The 18,841-nt window shown below is 36.9% G+C and overlaps 1 protein-coding gene across 1 annotated transcript in view; it reads right to left on the reverse strand.

Annotated features, from left to right (window-relative positions):
* The window catches only part of LOC132557977 (synaptotagmin-6-like), a 118,806-nt gene extending 100,644 nt beyond the window's left edge, over positions 1-18,162 (reverse strand). Inside the window, exon 1 of the mRNA XM_060222511.1 lies at positions 18,036-18,162. Within this exon, the coding sequence (XP_060078494.1) occupies positions 18,036-18,162 (127 nt within the window). The remainder of the gene's footprint in view (positions 1-18,035) is intronic.
* Between the last annotated feature and the right edge of the window lie 679 nt (positions 18,163-18,841).

An 18,841-nucleotide genomic window follows, 5' to 3' on the forward strand; every position in this document is an offset into this window, starting at 1 on the left:
TGATAAGGTTACAACTGTCATGTCATCACTATATTGATAAGGTTCATCATCTCTTTCATCACTATATTGATAAGGTTACAACTGTCATGTACCTCTTTCATCACTATATTGATAAGGTTACAACTGTCATGTACACCTTTCATCACTATATTGATAAGGTTACAACTGTCATGTACCTAAATCATCACTATATTGATAAGGTTACAACTGTCATGTACCTAAATCATCACTATATTGATAAGGTTACAACTGTCATGTACCTTTCATCACTATATTGATAAAATCATCACTATATTGATATGGTTACAACTGTCATGTACTATATTGATATGGTTAAATCATCACTATATTGATAAGGTTACAACTGTCATGTATCTCTTTCATCACTATATTGATAAGGTTACAACTGTCATGTACCTAAATCATCACCATATTAATAAGGTTACAACTGTCATGTACTCCTTTCATCACTATATTGATAATAGACTTGTTGGTTTATTTGTATATGGTCAAATAAATCATGAGTATTTCTTGCAATTTTCATGTCATTTATTTACCAAAATATCAGAACAGATTTCAAATACATTTACAACAGTTTTCTAGCTTCAAGTTTTCAGGGGAAAAAATGGTACACTTTAAGATTTTCAATATTCAACTGCATTGATTTTGTTAAAAAGCCAAAATTGAAAATGATTTGAAACAGATTGAAAATGATGGATCATTTTATATGATGCATAATATATCGACTGCAAAAATGCACCGGTGAATTTATAGTGGTCACAACGACAGCATTTTCACAAAACATAACTGCCCTGTAGCAGTCAGGTGTTTCAGATCAACATTACAACATTATAAAATGCAGTCCTTCAGAATATAACACCACTAATTCTCCTTCAGATCAAATGACCTAACTATTCCACTGTGGCTGGTTATTGGAACAGTAAGCCAAAATCAGAGGATGAAGATTCAAATATTGTGCCTGGTTATCTTTCCAGCCAGATATCATCAACATTATTTCTTCTGGTTGAACATCACGACAAGCAATAGGTATTGGTCACACCACAGAATCTAACATTACTCAGCAGGTAAGGTGCTCCTCACACTGACTTTATCAATATATTGATACTGTATTGCTCCAAGGAAAAGCAATCACAGAATAGTTTATCTCTTTCTCTCTGTATATATATGTATATATCTATTTTAGCCATATCAAATCAAGATTTATGCCGACGTTGCATTGATTAATCAAACATAGATTGCATAATTGGTTTTTGCAGATGGTAGCAGAATATATCCAAAACTGGCATGATTTCCAAAAGAGCAAGCATTGAAATTCAAACCATACTTGATGGTAAAAATCCATTCCTACTTAACATGACAACCTAATATCTATATTTTTAATGAAACACTGACCTTGACCATGGCAGTAGTTATGATAATGTTGACCTGGCCAACCAAGCTGTTTTTGAATTGACAAATGCTGACCTTGACCTTTGTTATCTTCTTAATTACAATGGTAAATGCTTGTCTTTTCCTTTGTAATTACCATCAGACAACAGGCTCAAGGGACCTGCATCACTTATCTGGCTAATTCAGCTATTATGTCATTTGCCATTAAACAAAGAATTTCAAATATGACAAAAACTTTCTGAAAAAATTTCCCTCTTGGGTCCTGGTCTAGTGGTTAAACTGAAGACAATTTCACTATTCATAAAAAATTGCTTCATACCAAATTTGCATGATATCCTTGTATGGAAGAAAGATTTTGAAGAACTTACATTTATGCAGAACTGATACCCCTTCACCCCAGAATACTTCAGACCAAATTTGGGCAAAATCCCATCATTCTTCAAGGAGGAGTAGAATTTTAAACAATTTGCCCTGCTTTTCTTTTTGGGTGTGTCCCTCCCTCCTACAAGGGCAAAGACTGATTGTTTATACAACACTGAATCACCCCAACCCAAAAATGTTTCAGACCAAATTTGTGCAAAAATTGAAGACTTTGGTCCATTTTCGGTTTTAGACCCATCTCTTCCTCCCAAGGAGTTGATTTCCCTAATCCAAAGAATGCCTCATACCTAATTTTGAATGCCTCATACCTAATTTTCATACTCCTACAGAAGGAGTAGAATGTAAAAGAATTTGCTTGATTTTCCCTATTGAGCCCCGCTCCTACCGCCACAGGTTACCTAGAACTACCTTTCATACAAAATTGATTCCCCTTTACCCAAGAATGCTTCAGGCCAAATCAGGGCAATATTCAATCATATCAACAGGAGTAGGCTTTTCTGGGCAATATTCAATCATATCTACTGGAGTAGGATTTTAAAGAATTCACTCCATTTCCCCTCTCAGACCTCAGCCCTGCTATCCCAGGTGGCTGAAACCTAACATTTATACATAATGGATTCCCCTCAACCAAAATTGCTTCAGACCAAATCTGGGAATATCCGTTCATTCCTACAGGAGGAGTAGGATTTTAAAGAACTTATTCTCTTTCCGCTATTGGACACCAACCCTCTCGCCTCAGGAGGCAGAGACCAAACACCTATAAAAGATTGATTTCCGTTCACCAAAATATGCTCCAGAACAAATTTGGGCATAATCCATTCCTGATAGAGGAGTAGGATTTTAAAGAACTTCCCAAATTTCCCATTTTGGGCCCAATCCCTCTTTCCCCTGGGGGCAAAGAACCAACATTTATACAAACTTGGTTTCCCAAGAAAGCTTTAGACCAAATTTCTTTACCAACCATCAGCCATTAAAACTTTGACCTTCATAATCTCTGTAGTTACCATCAGACATATACTGACCTTAGACCTCTGTAATCTCAGTGGTAAACATCAGGCAAATGCTGATTTTGACCACTAGATCTATAAGTTTTTTACTTACAATCAGTTATTGACATTGACCTCTGTGAGCTCTTGTTACCGTCACGCAAAACCTTATCTTGACCTCTAGTGCTATGTAAAATGCTGACCTTGACCTTTTCTAGGTAATCTGGCCTTTGTAGTTACTGTGTTAAATACTGATGTTGAGCTTTGAAGTTTTACTTGAATTTTGTTTCAATCATAGTAAGGAAAAGATAGTGATAATAACTGTACCTTACCTTTAGTTGAACATATCATTTTGTCTACTTCCAAATGAATAGATAATAACTGTAGCCAAATGGAAACCTTGATATCCTGTAAAATTATCAATTTGTGTGGTGTTCCATTTTTATGATTTTTTTTCTTTTTTTCCCCAAAAAATGATTTTTTCATGGTCACTTGATTCATGGAGGATATAAAAGAAATGTAGTTCAATATATCAACTAACACTAATTTAAGAAGTTCATGGAATTTAAAGATAAAGACACAAAAAAATAAATCCCCCACAAAAAATGAATGATTCTGGAGTATGTATATGAAATGTGTTTTAAAGAGTTTCTTATCGATTCAAATGCCTAAAAAACGCATTTATGCATGGCTTAATCTTTTGACTTTCACCTAAAAAATTATTAAAGAATTTCAGGAGATAAAAGCTGTTTTCTTCTAGCAAAATATTAACACATCAATTAAGTGCTTATGAATACATGAGGCCTAGCAGTCTTGACATTTACCTGAGATAAGCAATATTGAATATAAAAGTTAAAGGGAAAGTAGCTTTCAAGTCTCAAGAAATTGTGACATTTATGATAATAAGCCAGTGTCAATACATACATACCATCAAAACTGTCATCCTTTAATAATAAACCTTACAAAGGTATTTCCAGTGGGAAATAAACAATGTAATGTTGCAATCAAAAATGCAATTTTTCTATAATTATTATTGTAAAGTTAACCTTATCGCCAGGAAGAAATGTGAGAGCCATTATTTGGTAAATAAAGCACCTTAAGACGTTTCCCTCCTAGAAGTTTATTTGATTCGGCCATTCCTGGGTGTTGAGAAGAAGATTTTTTAAATTTAATTCAATTTTACCTATTTTTGCCCCGCCCATCAGGCACCAAAGGATGGGGGCCATATCATTCACTTTCTTGTTTCATGTAAGGTATTGAAAGGTTTCTGCATAATTTTGTTGAAATCAGTTCAGGAGTTTCTGAGAAGAAGTTGAAAATGATAAACTGTTTATGGATGCACCACACACCACCCCGGATGAAGGTGATCACAGTAGGTCACAATGAGACTTTGTCTCAGGTGACCTAACAAGCCTTTACACCACTGATAGTAGTTAAGGAATGTAAATTAATTCCTTTTCGTTTAGGAAACACATTACTTCAATTAGCATTAGAAGTCCTTAAAATAGCTTAAAAGGATTTATGGTAAAGCTAAATTGTAATGTAGTTTACAGTTTTAGAGAATAAACATGTTAAAAGTATTGAAGATTAGAGTTAAAAAGAGTATTGGGTATTCCCTATCTCCTGGACGATGGGATATTGTCAATCGATACAGATTGCTTTCCACTGATGCAACGTCTTCACGCCCTCTCTAATGTAACCTGTGTTGTGTCATGACAGACGTGGATCTCTATCAGAAGGACTAATTATAGTAAAATCTTTATTCAAATTTTATTCTCAACATAAATGTAAATAGTGTAAGATAATATATTATTGTGGGGCTCAAATTTTGTGACTGTAAGAGATGAGAGACAACACTTTGTTTCAACGATATGAATACATTTTACTCTGCCCTTTGAAGAACTGTCTACTTAACTCATTGACATTGCCCTGAAGAATACTGTGGGATAATTAACACAGGACATTGAAAACAAACAATGTCCTAGACAAGACTGCGGGACACTTCACCCAACGACATTATCCTGTACAAAAGTGGGGGATGCTTAACTCACTGACATTGTCCTAGACAAAACTGTAGAATACTTAGCTCACTGACATTGCCCTGGACAGAAACCTTGGGAAACTTTCTCACTGACATTGTCCTGGATAGAAACCGTGGTATACTTAACTTATTGACATTGTCCTGGATAGAAACCGTGGGATACTTAACTTATTGACATTGTCCTGGACAGAAACAGTGGGATACTTAACTTATTGACATTGTCCTGGACAGAAACCGTGGGATACTTAACTTATTGACATTGTCCTGGATAGAAACCGTGGTATACTTAACTTATTGACATTGTCCTGGATAGAAACCGTGGGATACTTAACTTATTGACATTGTCCTGGATAGAAACCGTGGGATACTTAACTTATTGACATTGTCCTGGATAGAAACCGTGGGATACTTAACTTATTGACATTGTCCTGGATAGAAACCGTGGGATACTTAACTTATTGACATTGTCCTGGATAGAAACCGTGGGATACTTAACTTATTGACATTGTCCTGGACAGAAACCGTGGGATACTTAACTTATTGACATTGTCCTGGACAGAAACCGTGGGATACTTAACTTATTGACATTGTCCTGGACAGAAACCGTGGGATACTTAACTTATTGACATTGTCCTGGACAGAAACAGTGGGATACTTAACTTATTGACATTGTCCTGGATAGAAACCGTGGTATACTTAACTTATTGACATTGTCCTGGATAGAAACCGTGGGATACTTAACTTATTGACATTGTCCTGGACAGAAACAGTGGGATACTTAACTTATTGACATTGTCCTGGACAGAAACCGTGGGATACTTAACTTATTGACATTGTCCTGGACAGAAACAGTGGGATACTTAACTTATTGACATTGTCCTGGATAGAAACCGTGGGATACTTAACTTATTGACATTGTCCTGGACAGAAACCGTGGGATACTTAACTTATTGACATTGTCCTGGACAGAAACCGTGGGATACTTAACTTATTGACATTGTCCTGGACAGAACCTAAACTTATTGACATTGTCACGGACAGAAACCTTGGGATACTTAACTTATGGACAATGTCCTGGACAGAAACCATTGGATACTTAACTTATGGACAATGTCCTGGACAGAAACCATGGGATACTTAACTTATTGAAATTGTCCTGGACAGAAACCATGGGATACTTAACTTATTGACATTGTCCTGGACAGAAACCATGGGATACTTAACTTATTGACATTGTCTTGGACAGAAACCGTGGGATACTTAACTTATTAACATTGTCCTGGACAGAACCTAAACTTATTGACATTGTCTTGGACAGAAACCGTGGGATACTTAACTTATGGACAATGTCCTGAACAGAAACCATTGGATACTTAACTTATGGACAATGTCCTGGACAGAAACCATGGGATACTTAACTAATTGAAATTGTCCTGGACAGAAACCGTGGGATACTTAACTTATTGACATTGTCCTGGACAGAAACCATGGGATACTTAACTTATTGACATTGTCCTTGGCAGAAACCGTGGGATACTTCTCTCATTGACATTGTCCTGGACAGAAACCATGGGATACTTAACTTATTGAAATTGTCCTGGACAGAAACCATGGTATACTTAACTTATTGACATTGTCCTTGGCAGAAACCGTGGGATACTTCTCTCATTGACATTGTCCTGGACAGAAACCATGGGATACTTAACTTATTGAAATTGTCCTGGACAGAAACCATGGTATACTTAACTTATTGACATTGTCCTGGGCAGAAACCGTGTGATACTTCTCTCATTGACATTGTCCTGGACAGAAACCATGGGATACTTAACTTATTGAAATTGTCCTGGGCAGAAACCGTGGGATACTTAACTTATTGACATTGTCCTTGGCAGAAACCGTGGGATACTTAACTTATTGACATTGTCCTGGACAGAAACCATGGTATACTTAACTTATTGACATTGTCCTTGGCAGAAACTGTGTGATACTTAACTTATTGACATTGTCCTAGACAGAAACCGTGGGATACATAACTTATTGACATTGTTCTGGACAGAAACCGTGGGATACTTAACTTATTAACATTGTTCTGGGCAGAAACCGTGTGATACTTCTCTCATTGACACTGTCCTGGACAGAAACCATGGGATACTTAACTTATTGAAATTGTCCTGGACAGAAACCATGGTATACTTAACTTATTGACGTTGTCCTGGACAGAACCGTATAATATTTAATTTGCCGACATTGTCCTGGACAGAAACCATTGGATACTTAACTTATTGACATTGTCTTGGACAGAACCGTATAATATTTAACTTATTGACGTTGTCCTGGACAGAACCGTATAATATTTAATTTGCCGACATTGTCCTCGACAGAAACCATGGGATACTTAACTTATTGACATTGTCCTGGACAGAACCGTATAATATTTAATTTGCCGACATTGTCCTGGACAGAAACCATGGTATACTTAACTTATTGACGTTGTCTTGGACAGAGCCGTATAATATTTAATTTGCCAACATTGTCCAGGAGAAAACTAATGGCTAACATTTCCATTAAATAAAAATCTACAAGATACTAGTTTGTTTGTCTATGAATTGGAAACACATTTAAAATCAATTACTTAAAAGCACTGTTATGTAACATATTGCCTGACATTTTTTTCAGTTAAAAAAATTCTTTTTGATACTGAGTCCATATCTGATCGTTTCCTATTCGGGAGGAATTCAGATCATTATCTAGCGCTTTGAATAAGAAGTCAATATCTAGATTTTTTAAGAATGGAAATCATTATCTTTCATTAACAAATTAGAAAAGGAATCAAAATTTTCTTTTTTTTTTTTTACATTTCAAAAGTGATTTGAAAGCGAACAAAACATCCTGACCAACAGACACAAAACACTTCAAAGAAATTATCAGGTCATGAATGCAAACACTATTATAAAGAGGCATCCTACCTGTTATTTCTATTCTTAAATTCAACGGAAAAATCAGTGAGAGTAAACAAACATGGAATGTTAGCACGTGGGAAGATAAATATATAACACAAATGTTTTCAAGTTGTCACTGGCTATCATTTGAATTAAAGGAAGTCAATATTTGTACTTGATAAAGCACAGAGTTTAAGTGAGAATTGTTGAACTTCCCACCTTGCCAACATCTGCTTATTACTGTCATGGCAGATTTTGTAGCTAACACAGATTGATGTTGGCTTAATGAGGATTCTTGGAAATTTTCATTGTTTAAGATAAAATCCTGTTAGTTTTTAGGAAGTTTTTTCTTGGTCACAAAACATTGTAGAAAACATCATACAAGCACTGGACTAAACAGGTCATGCACAGACATAGACTCCATCACTGAAGAATACTTTCAGCACTTCATTGTCCAAGCATTAAATCTAGCAAAGTACCTGAGCACAGGCCTTGAGTAAGTAAGCAAAAACATGGGTTTAAACAAGAATTGTGGTAATCAAATTTCGTCAAAAAACTTGGGTTAGACCGTTTTTATTGTTATTAAAGAAGCACACAAACAAGCTGTCTGTTTTCATGTCTTGTATAAACGTGCTTGTGTTTGACATACAGGATGGTGACACTAATTAATCACCAGAGACCAAGTGTTTTGTGTACAATGAAATGATATGCCATGATAGGCATGAGTTACGCTGAGGTGACATTCTTCTCTGTGTACGTATTGACAGATTTCTTCAGAAAAGACGTGCTGCTGTTTTGACAAAAATTAATTTCGGGACAGTGAATGACTTTTCCTTTGCTTTACAATTGAAGGGACTTAAAAAAATCAATTTGACACCAACAAAATTTATACTCAATGAAATTTAAGTCTTCAGAACTGAAATTACAAAGGTATAGAAGCGAAAAAATTGGGACTTTTGACTTTAATAGAATTTCGACTCCAGCAATTTCAAAACAAATTTTCAATGTATATAAGTTATACTTCAAGTTACTCACAAGTATGACATTAATAGAAAGAAAAAGGAATTACTGGACATTTTAAGCAATAAATATACAAGTGAGCCTAATCCTAAGGAGAAATTCTACATTGATTTTGCATTTTATGCATCAAAGAAAGACGGTTTAGACAGATGAAAATCATGACCATCAGGAGATTTAAAGCTCTGCCAATAGCAGGTGATATAAAACCAGAGACAATCAAACATATGGCGAGCTGAAGCTTTGTATTACTTGCCTGAAATCAACTAGCACTTAAAAGTAGACTATTTCACAAGTTTACACCAACATAGTATAATTTTCTTTGTCTTTGTGTACAGTTTTCTTTACAATTTAACTGTTAACGTTTTCTTTAATGTTTAATAGTCACAATGCAAATTGTATGTCAATCTGTTTAAGTCATTAAACTCAATATGTCTGCCTGAAATCTGTGATGTCATAAATTTTCAACTACCACACATAAGTCGCACAGGTACATAAGCCGCAAGCTCAACTCCTGAGGAAAAAAGGTGTAGCTTATAATCGGGAAACTATGGTACATATATATACACTTTTACTTTAAAGGATATTCCCAGGCATATTCAGTCTAGATGCCTGGAACTTTGCTGGTTTGGTTGTCTTTTCAAAGATATCAGTTAATAACATGACTTTGCTTATTTCAAACAAAACAGGAGAATATTTGTCCGTGACCTCTTTCCTGACGTCCTTTTGTATATAAGCATAGATATTGCTAACAGAATGTTCCAATATACTCCACTTAGTAATGAAAAACAAACAAAATAAATCATTCCTTAAATGATCATAAAAAAAAAACTTTGACCTTGACCTTTGTGATATATAGTGACTTCATCATTTAGTCACTCAATCTTGTTTTATCCTGTTTGATCATTGTGACCTTAAAAATTGGTCTAGGTCATGCATTTGAATAAAGCTGAAAGTTCTTCATACCAGAATGCTTGAGGCTCAAAACCTAGGGGCTTTGGTTATTGACAAGATGTTGTTAGAAGAACTCAACAAATTCTACACCTTTTAGAAAATGGGCCAAAGGGATTCATTTGAACAAAATTTGTAGCCCTTCATCCCAACATGCTACAGGTCAAATACAGTGTAACTTCCCCAAAATGCCTGTCACAGGTAGGTTTTATATACAATATATAGAATATGTATCAGTTGGTAATACTTTAAGCCAAGCTGAACATCAGACCATCCAACTGTAACCCTACTTCTGAGATCATGGGGCAATGCACAGCCAAAAAACCGCCCGTGGACAGACAACAGGGGATGCAATGCATACTAATGACTTACATTATGGGGCTAACTGTCTAACTCTAGGTCTGGCCAAGCCAAAGCTGGCTGTAGTTCCAGGGGCAAGATTTCAATCTCTAAATAATGACAAAAAGGAAATTTGCAATCACTAGAACAGCAGCCTTAAGTGGTTCAATCTCCTCAACACACCAATCACAGAATATTCTCCATCTGGATTGGTAGATGGTAGAAGAGGAAGACCTTATTGATCTCGCGATGCACTCTGACACGTCCTCAGAAAAGCCTGCCTGAGCAAGGCCTCCTGTGATAGCCTCCACGCATGAAGGTGGAGGATCTGAGGCCGAGAGTGCATCACATTGGACCAAGGCTGCAGAAGGAGGTTTCAACTGAGTGGCAACCACAAGGGTTGGTCATCAGCAGAGACCGTAACTCTGGGAACCGAGGCTGCTTCAGTCAAAGGGGAGCAATCAGAAGATGAGAACAAGAATGGTCACGAAACTTCTGAAGCACCTTGCCCACTCACTGAATGGGGGAATGCATCATGTTCAACCTGTTCCAATCCAGATAGGGAGCATCTACTTGCCAAGCCTGTAGATCGGGAACCAGAAAGACATAGGTTGGTAACTGAGTATTGGGAGCTGTGGCAAACATATCTATGTAAATTCTGTCCCAAGTCTGACTAACCGCTCCGAACACCTGGCTGATGATGCCTGGAAAGAGTGTCAGCCAGGATAATCAGGCAGCCCAAAAGATTCTTGACCTGATTGGTCAAGTCCATCTCCTGACAAAGCAGAAGAACCTAGATAGCTAGGGCACACAGAACATGAGACCTGGTGCCCCCCTGCTTCTCCAGGTAAGCGACAACTGTGGAGTTGTCTGTTGCCAGACAAATGACACGGGAATTAGTGGAAGATATGCATACTAAAGTGATGGTAATTATTACTGAAATGAAAATCCATTTTTCCTATATAAACTATAGTAAACTTTACACCCTCCCCACGGGAAAATGCAAAACCTTGGGGCCATGAAATTCACACTTTAAGCAAAATATCTTAATATGCTTCCATCCATGAAGAGTATTTTATTCTACCATATCTGGGTTTTGAGAAGAAGTTTTTTAAAATTTTGAGTCAATTTGAACCTTTGGCCATGCCCCTCAAGCCCCTGTGGGGTGGGGACTGTATAATTCACTTGTTTGGTTCATCTTAGTCATGGAAAGACTTCTGCATAATTTCACTGAAATTAGTTGAGGGGTATTTCATCAGAAGTCAAAAATGATTAATTTTTTATGGATGTGCGACACCAGAGAAAGGTGATCATAATGGGTTACCATGAGATTTAGTCTCAGGAGATCTAAAAAATACCTCAACCAATTTCAGTCTCAATACAACAAACTTTACTCATATAACGTTAGCTTTCTGATTACCGTAGTACAACTCCTTATGATGACCATTAGTAATTCCATCAAGTTCTACATCACCTCCTCTGCCTGTACGCTACACACCAGTCTCCATCAAATTTGAAATACATTAGTTATAATTCAGTTACAGTTAAATCACAAATCAGGAGACAAATTCAACAGTGTCTGGGCTTTATACAGAGCAAATTACATTCATCCTAATCTGACAACCGTGGCAGTCTCAAACTGCCCCCATCAGGATTCCCCAGGCGGGGCTCTGATATTATGGGCTAGCTGTTTTAACTTCAGCAAACATACCTTCAAAGTCAAGAAGGAAAAGTAATATCATGCACTCATCATTTGCTTTAAATACTTTCATTTTCAAGTTACACAGCATTTTGAAATTAGCATTTAATACAAGCAAGGCAACACAAAAATTGCATTTTAAATCACTACAAAATGTTTACTGTGATAAAGTGCCGATGGACCATAGTGCCTTTTATAGCTGGCGATAAATACCCCATCTGTCAAATATTGCCGTCACATCTCTGATAAAACAAAGGAAGTGTTGTGATTGTGAACGGTCACAGCCATCCATCTAACCTGAGTATTACGACAGTCCAGCTGATATTCAAATCACTCAGCATCTAGCATCATTATGAGTACTCTTCCGTAAGAATATTAAATATGGTTTCATAAATTTCCCACAGCACCATTAATAGAAATTGCATCTCCATTTGAAAAAAAAACTGTCAGACACAACACTTTCTAAATCATTTTTACCTAAATTAATACTGGATTTCATATCATGCTTTTGATTTCAAATAGTACACCTATCCTCAGTTTCTAATCTCCAGTTTCCATTACAGTAGAAAGAAACTTTGAAAGACTGATTTATTGATTGGAGTGAAATATTAAGTTGTACTTCACATACAGTTATTTAGATATATATATACAATTTTTTATTGGTTGGATTGATAAAGAGTTCTAAAGCTTCGCTCGCAAAATAAAGTCATATGAAAATGGTGTCCCCTGGATGATAGGGATAGGGTTAGTTAATTGGTTGGTTACAGGTTTTCCGTCTCTGTGACTCTTTTCGTGTCTGGGTATCATCTCGTCGACGTACGTCAGTACTCTGGTGACATGTTTGATGATAGGCCACAGAGGTTTTTATCGTGCCATCACACTGAAATGTCAAAACCTGGACATGGTTGTATATGACACCCAATCTGGTCATCAGGCAATTGGTTAGCTAGTTCTTACAGCTGATTTCAGCTAAACATGAAGTAGAGAGCACTCAATAACAATTTCATAGACTTTGTCTTAGTCAGGGGAGAGAACCCACGACCATACCAACATTGGGGACATTCAACACCAACAATTAGAGAACATCTATAAGATATAGACATCTCCACTTCCATGGATAAAAGTATACAGATTTCAGAGGATATGAAATCTGACCTTTGACCCTTCAATCGTGACTAATGACCATCTGAATACAACTTTGTAAAAACTTTATGTTATGATACTATGAGGTAAATATGAACCAAATTGGTCCAGAGCTTCTCATAAATACAACACTCATGATGTCAATCCCCTTAGCCCTCCCCCATGAAATAGCAATAATATCAACAGATGTTGTATCTTTTTATAAGTTTTAATAACCTGCGATGTATCAAAGCCCTTATCTCTCCTTCCCACTAGCATATTTCTCCTGTGGTGTTATTTCGGATGATCAGTCTCTGTATACAGTGTAGTACGAAGACAATACTATAGGAGACCAATGCCCTCTGGGAAAGACCATAATACAATAATAGTACTAATCATTTCTGACGAGAATGAAACACCTAATCAGAACAGATGTGACAATAAATTGTGGTCTTGCCATAAAATAACGCCGATTATTGATATCACAGAGATTCAGCAACGGCCATTGATGTTACCTGTTATAGCCATACATCAACTAGTTCATTATTATCTCTGCTATCTTTATTATAATTACATTATTTTCTCTTCAATACTTAGCATAAACAAAATAGAAAATTGGGAAAAAAGTGATAATATAAACCATTATACAAGCCAATGTAGAGATTAAGGTGGCAAAACACAACCATTCATTAAAAAGATAAAAACGGCAAGAAATTATCAACACAGAAACAGAATCTTTATCCAAACTCAAAAGTGGGTTCTATGTTTATATGACTTTCGAAACAATAACTTTAGCTTCAAAATGGCATCCACTTTAAATAGATTACCTGTTTGTGGACCATACATAGCTCATAAGTGGAATTCCTGTCTTCAATAAGCTTTCTTTTCAGGAGGAGAAGTGATAAGACAATTTACAAAATGGCTGCCAAAGTGGCTATCTTGAATGTGTTACATGTGTTAATTTCGGTAAAAACCACGTATGGACCATGCCTTACCCAGTACAGGAGGTCTTAAATGTCATCCACTGCATGGAAATGGACATTAAATGACACAGCAAGATGTAAGCTCTCCTGAATTTTGATCAAGAGAGCTCTGAATGCAACTGTTTTACATTTTACTAATAATTGACTTATTCACTCCATTGAGACCCTTCACATCAATATTGAAAATCACATTTGCCTGGTTGCAATTATTTAATGGCACATGTCAGTGATATGGGAAGTAATCTTAGGTAGAAATTTTCAGAGCTTACTTAGATAAGGAAGCTCCAGACAGTCACACAGATGGAACTAAATAGGAGAGATAAACAAATTAAGGTTGTCGAACAGCAGTGAATGATTAAGTGAGAAAAGTGTTTGTTTTACAGCTGCAGCTACATACTCCAATAAATAAACAGCCAATCATTGCCTTTCTTTCAAAGAGTCGGGCGTACACATATAATGTCTAGATTCAGTTTAAGTTGAGTGATCGTATTCCAGGTACATGTATTAATTGTGGCTTCTAGCTTCTTAGGACATGTTAATGCATACATAACCAGCTACAACCAAAAAAATAGAATTTGATACATCACACATAAAGTCACTTAGACACTTTATGGATGATTAAAACTCATCTGATATCCATTAAAGATACAATGAGCTTATTTACATTGCGTATTTAACCAGTGAATTTTATAAGAGTTATTTCCCTTGAAAAGATCACTCTAACTTTATTAGAGATTTGTTTGCTAGTGTCTGGTTTTCACTATATTGAAGTGGCGAATTTTAATGAAGAAAGAGTTACAATACATAAACTTAGATCCACCTCTTCAACGGCAAAAACATCTGACAAGACTAAAATAAGAAATTTTGTACTTTGATACCAAATAGCAAATTTGTGTGTGGAAAAAATAAACTGGTTTTATAGTGTTTTATTCCCATTTTAGAACCTTAAGTAAGATCTGTAATAAAAATGTCCTATATATTTCATTTGCAGATGTTTCTTGTCCTTATTCCAACATGAATTCACTTTTGTATGATTAGTGACATGGCCAAGCCTCTAGGAACAACCAGCATTTTGCCTGTTTTTATCTATCATCTCAAATTTTTGGTACATTTATTTTTGTGGGAACAGCCAGTAGGTATATGATTATAAGGTGAGGAATATTGACTGTTTTACTCTATCATTAATCTAATATATACATCTTTCATACATCATTGCATAAAATATCAAAGCCGAACCACCTGAACCCATTATCACTCGCTTTCGCCAATTCGATAACTACATCCTGAGGACATCTTACAATTTACTCAATATCTAAGTTATCCCACTTATGCCTTATGAGAAGATTATTAAAGAAATATCTTTATTTTTCCTTTTCAGCACATCCCCCACTAGTCTATCAAGTCTGCACTACCTTCTGCCAAAGATTCTATGATCCTATTTTAAAATGTTCTTGAGAAGGAATCCTTTAAAGAAAGTTGACAACGAGTGAATGCTGCACCATGACATAAGCTTACCGCAGTCCATCAGACCAGGTGAGCTAACAACATACAAGGGATGTCATTTCCAATTAAATCATGAAGATGAATAACTGAATAAAAAACAATATGAAATGATTGAATAAATTTTCACCAACACACAGACACCTATTCAAGTAAGAATGCCCCCTCCCCTAACCCCATAGCTTTTAATATTAATATCTTGATAAAACATGTCAATATATTTGTATAATATTCTTATTACAAATTTAAGGATGTACAGAATGAACACAATACTTCTTGGACATAGTATGCTGTTTCAATGTCACTTCTCATAGACATGATGCTGTGATAGATAGACACTATATATGGTAGCTGACACTATGTACAGTAGACGACACTATATATGAGAGAGGATGTGTATGTATTGTAAGGGGCACTCTATGTAAGCAGAGGACTATATAGATATATATATGATAGAAGACACTATATGTATAGTAGAGGACAATATTTGTATGGTAGAGGACACTATGTACAGTAGAGGTCACCATGTATAGTAGAGGACACTATGTACAGTAGAGGTCACCATGTATAGTAGAGGACACTATGTACAGTAGAGGTCACCATGTATAGTAGAGGTCACCATGTACAGTAGAGGTTGCCATGTATAGTAGAGGACACTATGTACAGTAGAGGTCACCATGTATAGTAGAGGACACTATGTACAGTAGAGATCACCATGTATAGTAGAGGACACTATGTACAGTAGAAGTCACCTTGTATAGTAGAGGATGCCATATGGATTAGAGGTCACCATGTATGGTAGAGGACACTATGTACAGTAGAGGTTGCCATGTATAGTAGAGGACACTATGTACAGTAGAGGTCACCATGTATAGTAGAGGACACTATGTACAGTAGAGGTTGCCATGTATAGTAGAGGACACTATGTACAGTAGAGGTCACCATGTATAGTAGAGGACACTATGTACAGTAGAGGTTGCCATGTATAGTAGAGGACACTATGTACAGTAGAGGGCACCATGTATAGTAGAGAACTCTATGTACAGTAGAAGTCACCTTGTATAGTAGAGGACGCCATATGGATTAGAGGTCACCATGTATGGTAGAGGACTCTATGACAGTAGAGGACACAATGTATATTAGAGGACACTATGTACAGTAGAGGCCACCATGTATGGTAGAGGACACTATGTGCAGTAGAGGTCACCATGTATAGTAGAGGACACTATGTACAGTAGAGGTCACCATGTATAGTAGAGGACACTATGTACAGTAGAGGTCACCATGTATGGTAGAGGACACTATGTACAGTAGAGGTCACCATGTATGGTAGAGGACACTACGTACAGTAGAGGTCACCATGTATGGTAGAGGACACTACGTACAGTAGAGGTCACCATGTATGGTAGAGGACACTATGTACAGTAGAGATCACCATGTATAGTAGAGGACACTATGTACAGTAGAGGTCACCATGTATAGTAGAGGTCACCATGTACAGTAGAGGTTGCCATGTATAGTAGAGGACACTATGTACAGTAGAGGTCACCATGTATAGTAGAGGACACTATGTACAGTAGAGATCACCATGTATAGTAGAGGACACTATGTACAGCAGAAGTCACCTTGTATAGTAGAGGATGCCATATGGATTAGAGGTCACCATGTATGGTAGAGGACACTATGTACAGTAGAGGTTGCCATGTATAGTAGAGGACACTATGTACAGTAGAGGTCACCATGTATAGTAGAGGACACTATGTACATTAGAGGTCACCATGTATAGTAGAGGACACTATGTACAGTAGAGGTTGCCATGTATGGTAGAGGACACTATGTACAGTAGAGGTCACCATGTATAATAGAGGACACTATGTACAGTAGAGGTTGCCATGTATAGTAGAGGACACTATGTACAGTAGAGGGCACCATGTATAGTAGAGAACTCTATGTACAGTAGAAGTCACCTTGTATAGTAGAGGACGCCATATGGATTAGAGGTCACCATGTATGGTAGAGGACTCTATGACAGTAGAGGACACAATGTATATTAGAGGACACTATGTACAGTAGAGGCCACCATGTATGGTAGAGGACACTATGTGCAGTAGAGGTCACCATGTATAGTAGAGGACACTATGTACAGTAGAGGTCACCATGTATAGTAGAGGACACTATGTACAGTAGAGGTCACCATGTATGGTAGAGGACACTATGTACAGTAGAGGTCACCATGTATGGTAGAGGACACTACGTACAGTAGAGGTCACCATGTATGGTAGAGGACACTACGTACAGTAGAGGTCACCATGTATGGTAGAGGACACTATGTACAGTAGAGATCACCATGTATGGTAGAGGACACTATGTACAGTAGAGGTCACCATGTATGGTAGAGGACACTATGTACAGTAGAGGTTGCCATGTATAGTAGAGGACACTATGTACAGTAGAGGTCACCATGTATAGTAGAGGACATTATGTACAGTAGAGGTCACCATGTATAGTAGAGGACACTATGTACAGTAGAGATCACCATGTAGCACAGTATTAGTATGATAGAGGACATAGTACAACATTAATGGTAGCAGTACTAGATGATTACCTCAATTGCCAAAAAAAAATGAAATCCTTTTGATAGGAATAAAATGTTAAAAGCAAACTTACCGTCATCACTGTCATGGTGAGAGAGGGCAGGCACCAAGCTCTGAGCCCGCTTCCTCTCAATCACCGCCGGTGGCACCCAAAATTTCTCCGTGACGTCTCTAACAGGTGAACTGGGGCTTGACCCCATAGTGTGTCAGCATCTCATCCATAGAAAACCTCACAAAGTCACAGTCAAAGTCATATCATCATCCCCACAATTCAATATTCCAATATTTCATACTTGGACTACTAAATTAACACATGCAATATTGGAATTCTCTTCAGATTCTCTAAGTCCTTTATAAATATGATAAGTTGTCCAAAAACTAATTAAATGCCAAAAACCTCTTTTTCCTTATTACATAACTATGCAATGAAATATAATTAGAATTTTGAATTCTTGCCAGCTTGAACAATAAATCATGGCATTTAGTATGATCCTATTTCCTGTAGTAAGCTACAACATCTTTGTGATACAACACTGAGCACAAAATCATAAACTTTGTTTACAATGCTCCACACCAACACACTGTATAATGAGGCTAGTTGTGAAAGTTGGCTGATGACATTGGAAGTGTGACGTGCCACACCTGTGGTGTGGTTCCTGTGCAGTACACCTATATACATGTACCTTGATGACTGTGCTGTAATGATATCGTTGGCCTGTAATTGATGTCCCTACTATCATCAGTGCCTGTCACAACACTGTACAGTCCCTGCGACAATCTCCCTGTCAGCCCTCCTCACACTGATCTCTGCATCAAGCCCAGCCTCACTGCTCTCCCAGTGTATTGGTGGAGTAGCTGCTATCTCATCTACCTATAGGG

The sequence above is a fragment of the Ylistrum balloti genome, unplaced genomic scaffold, assembly GCF_031769215.1.
Source record: "Ylistrum balloti isolate Yb309-2 unplaced genomic scaffold, AGI_CSIRO_Ybal_v1 Utg369658, whole genome shotgun sequence".
Lineage (NCBI taxonomy): Eukaryota > Metazoa > Mollusca > Bivalvia > Pectinida > Pectinidae > Ylistrum > Ylistrum balloti.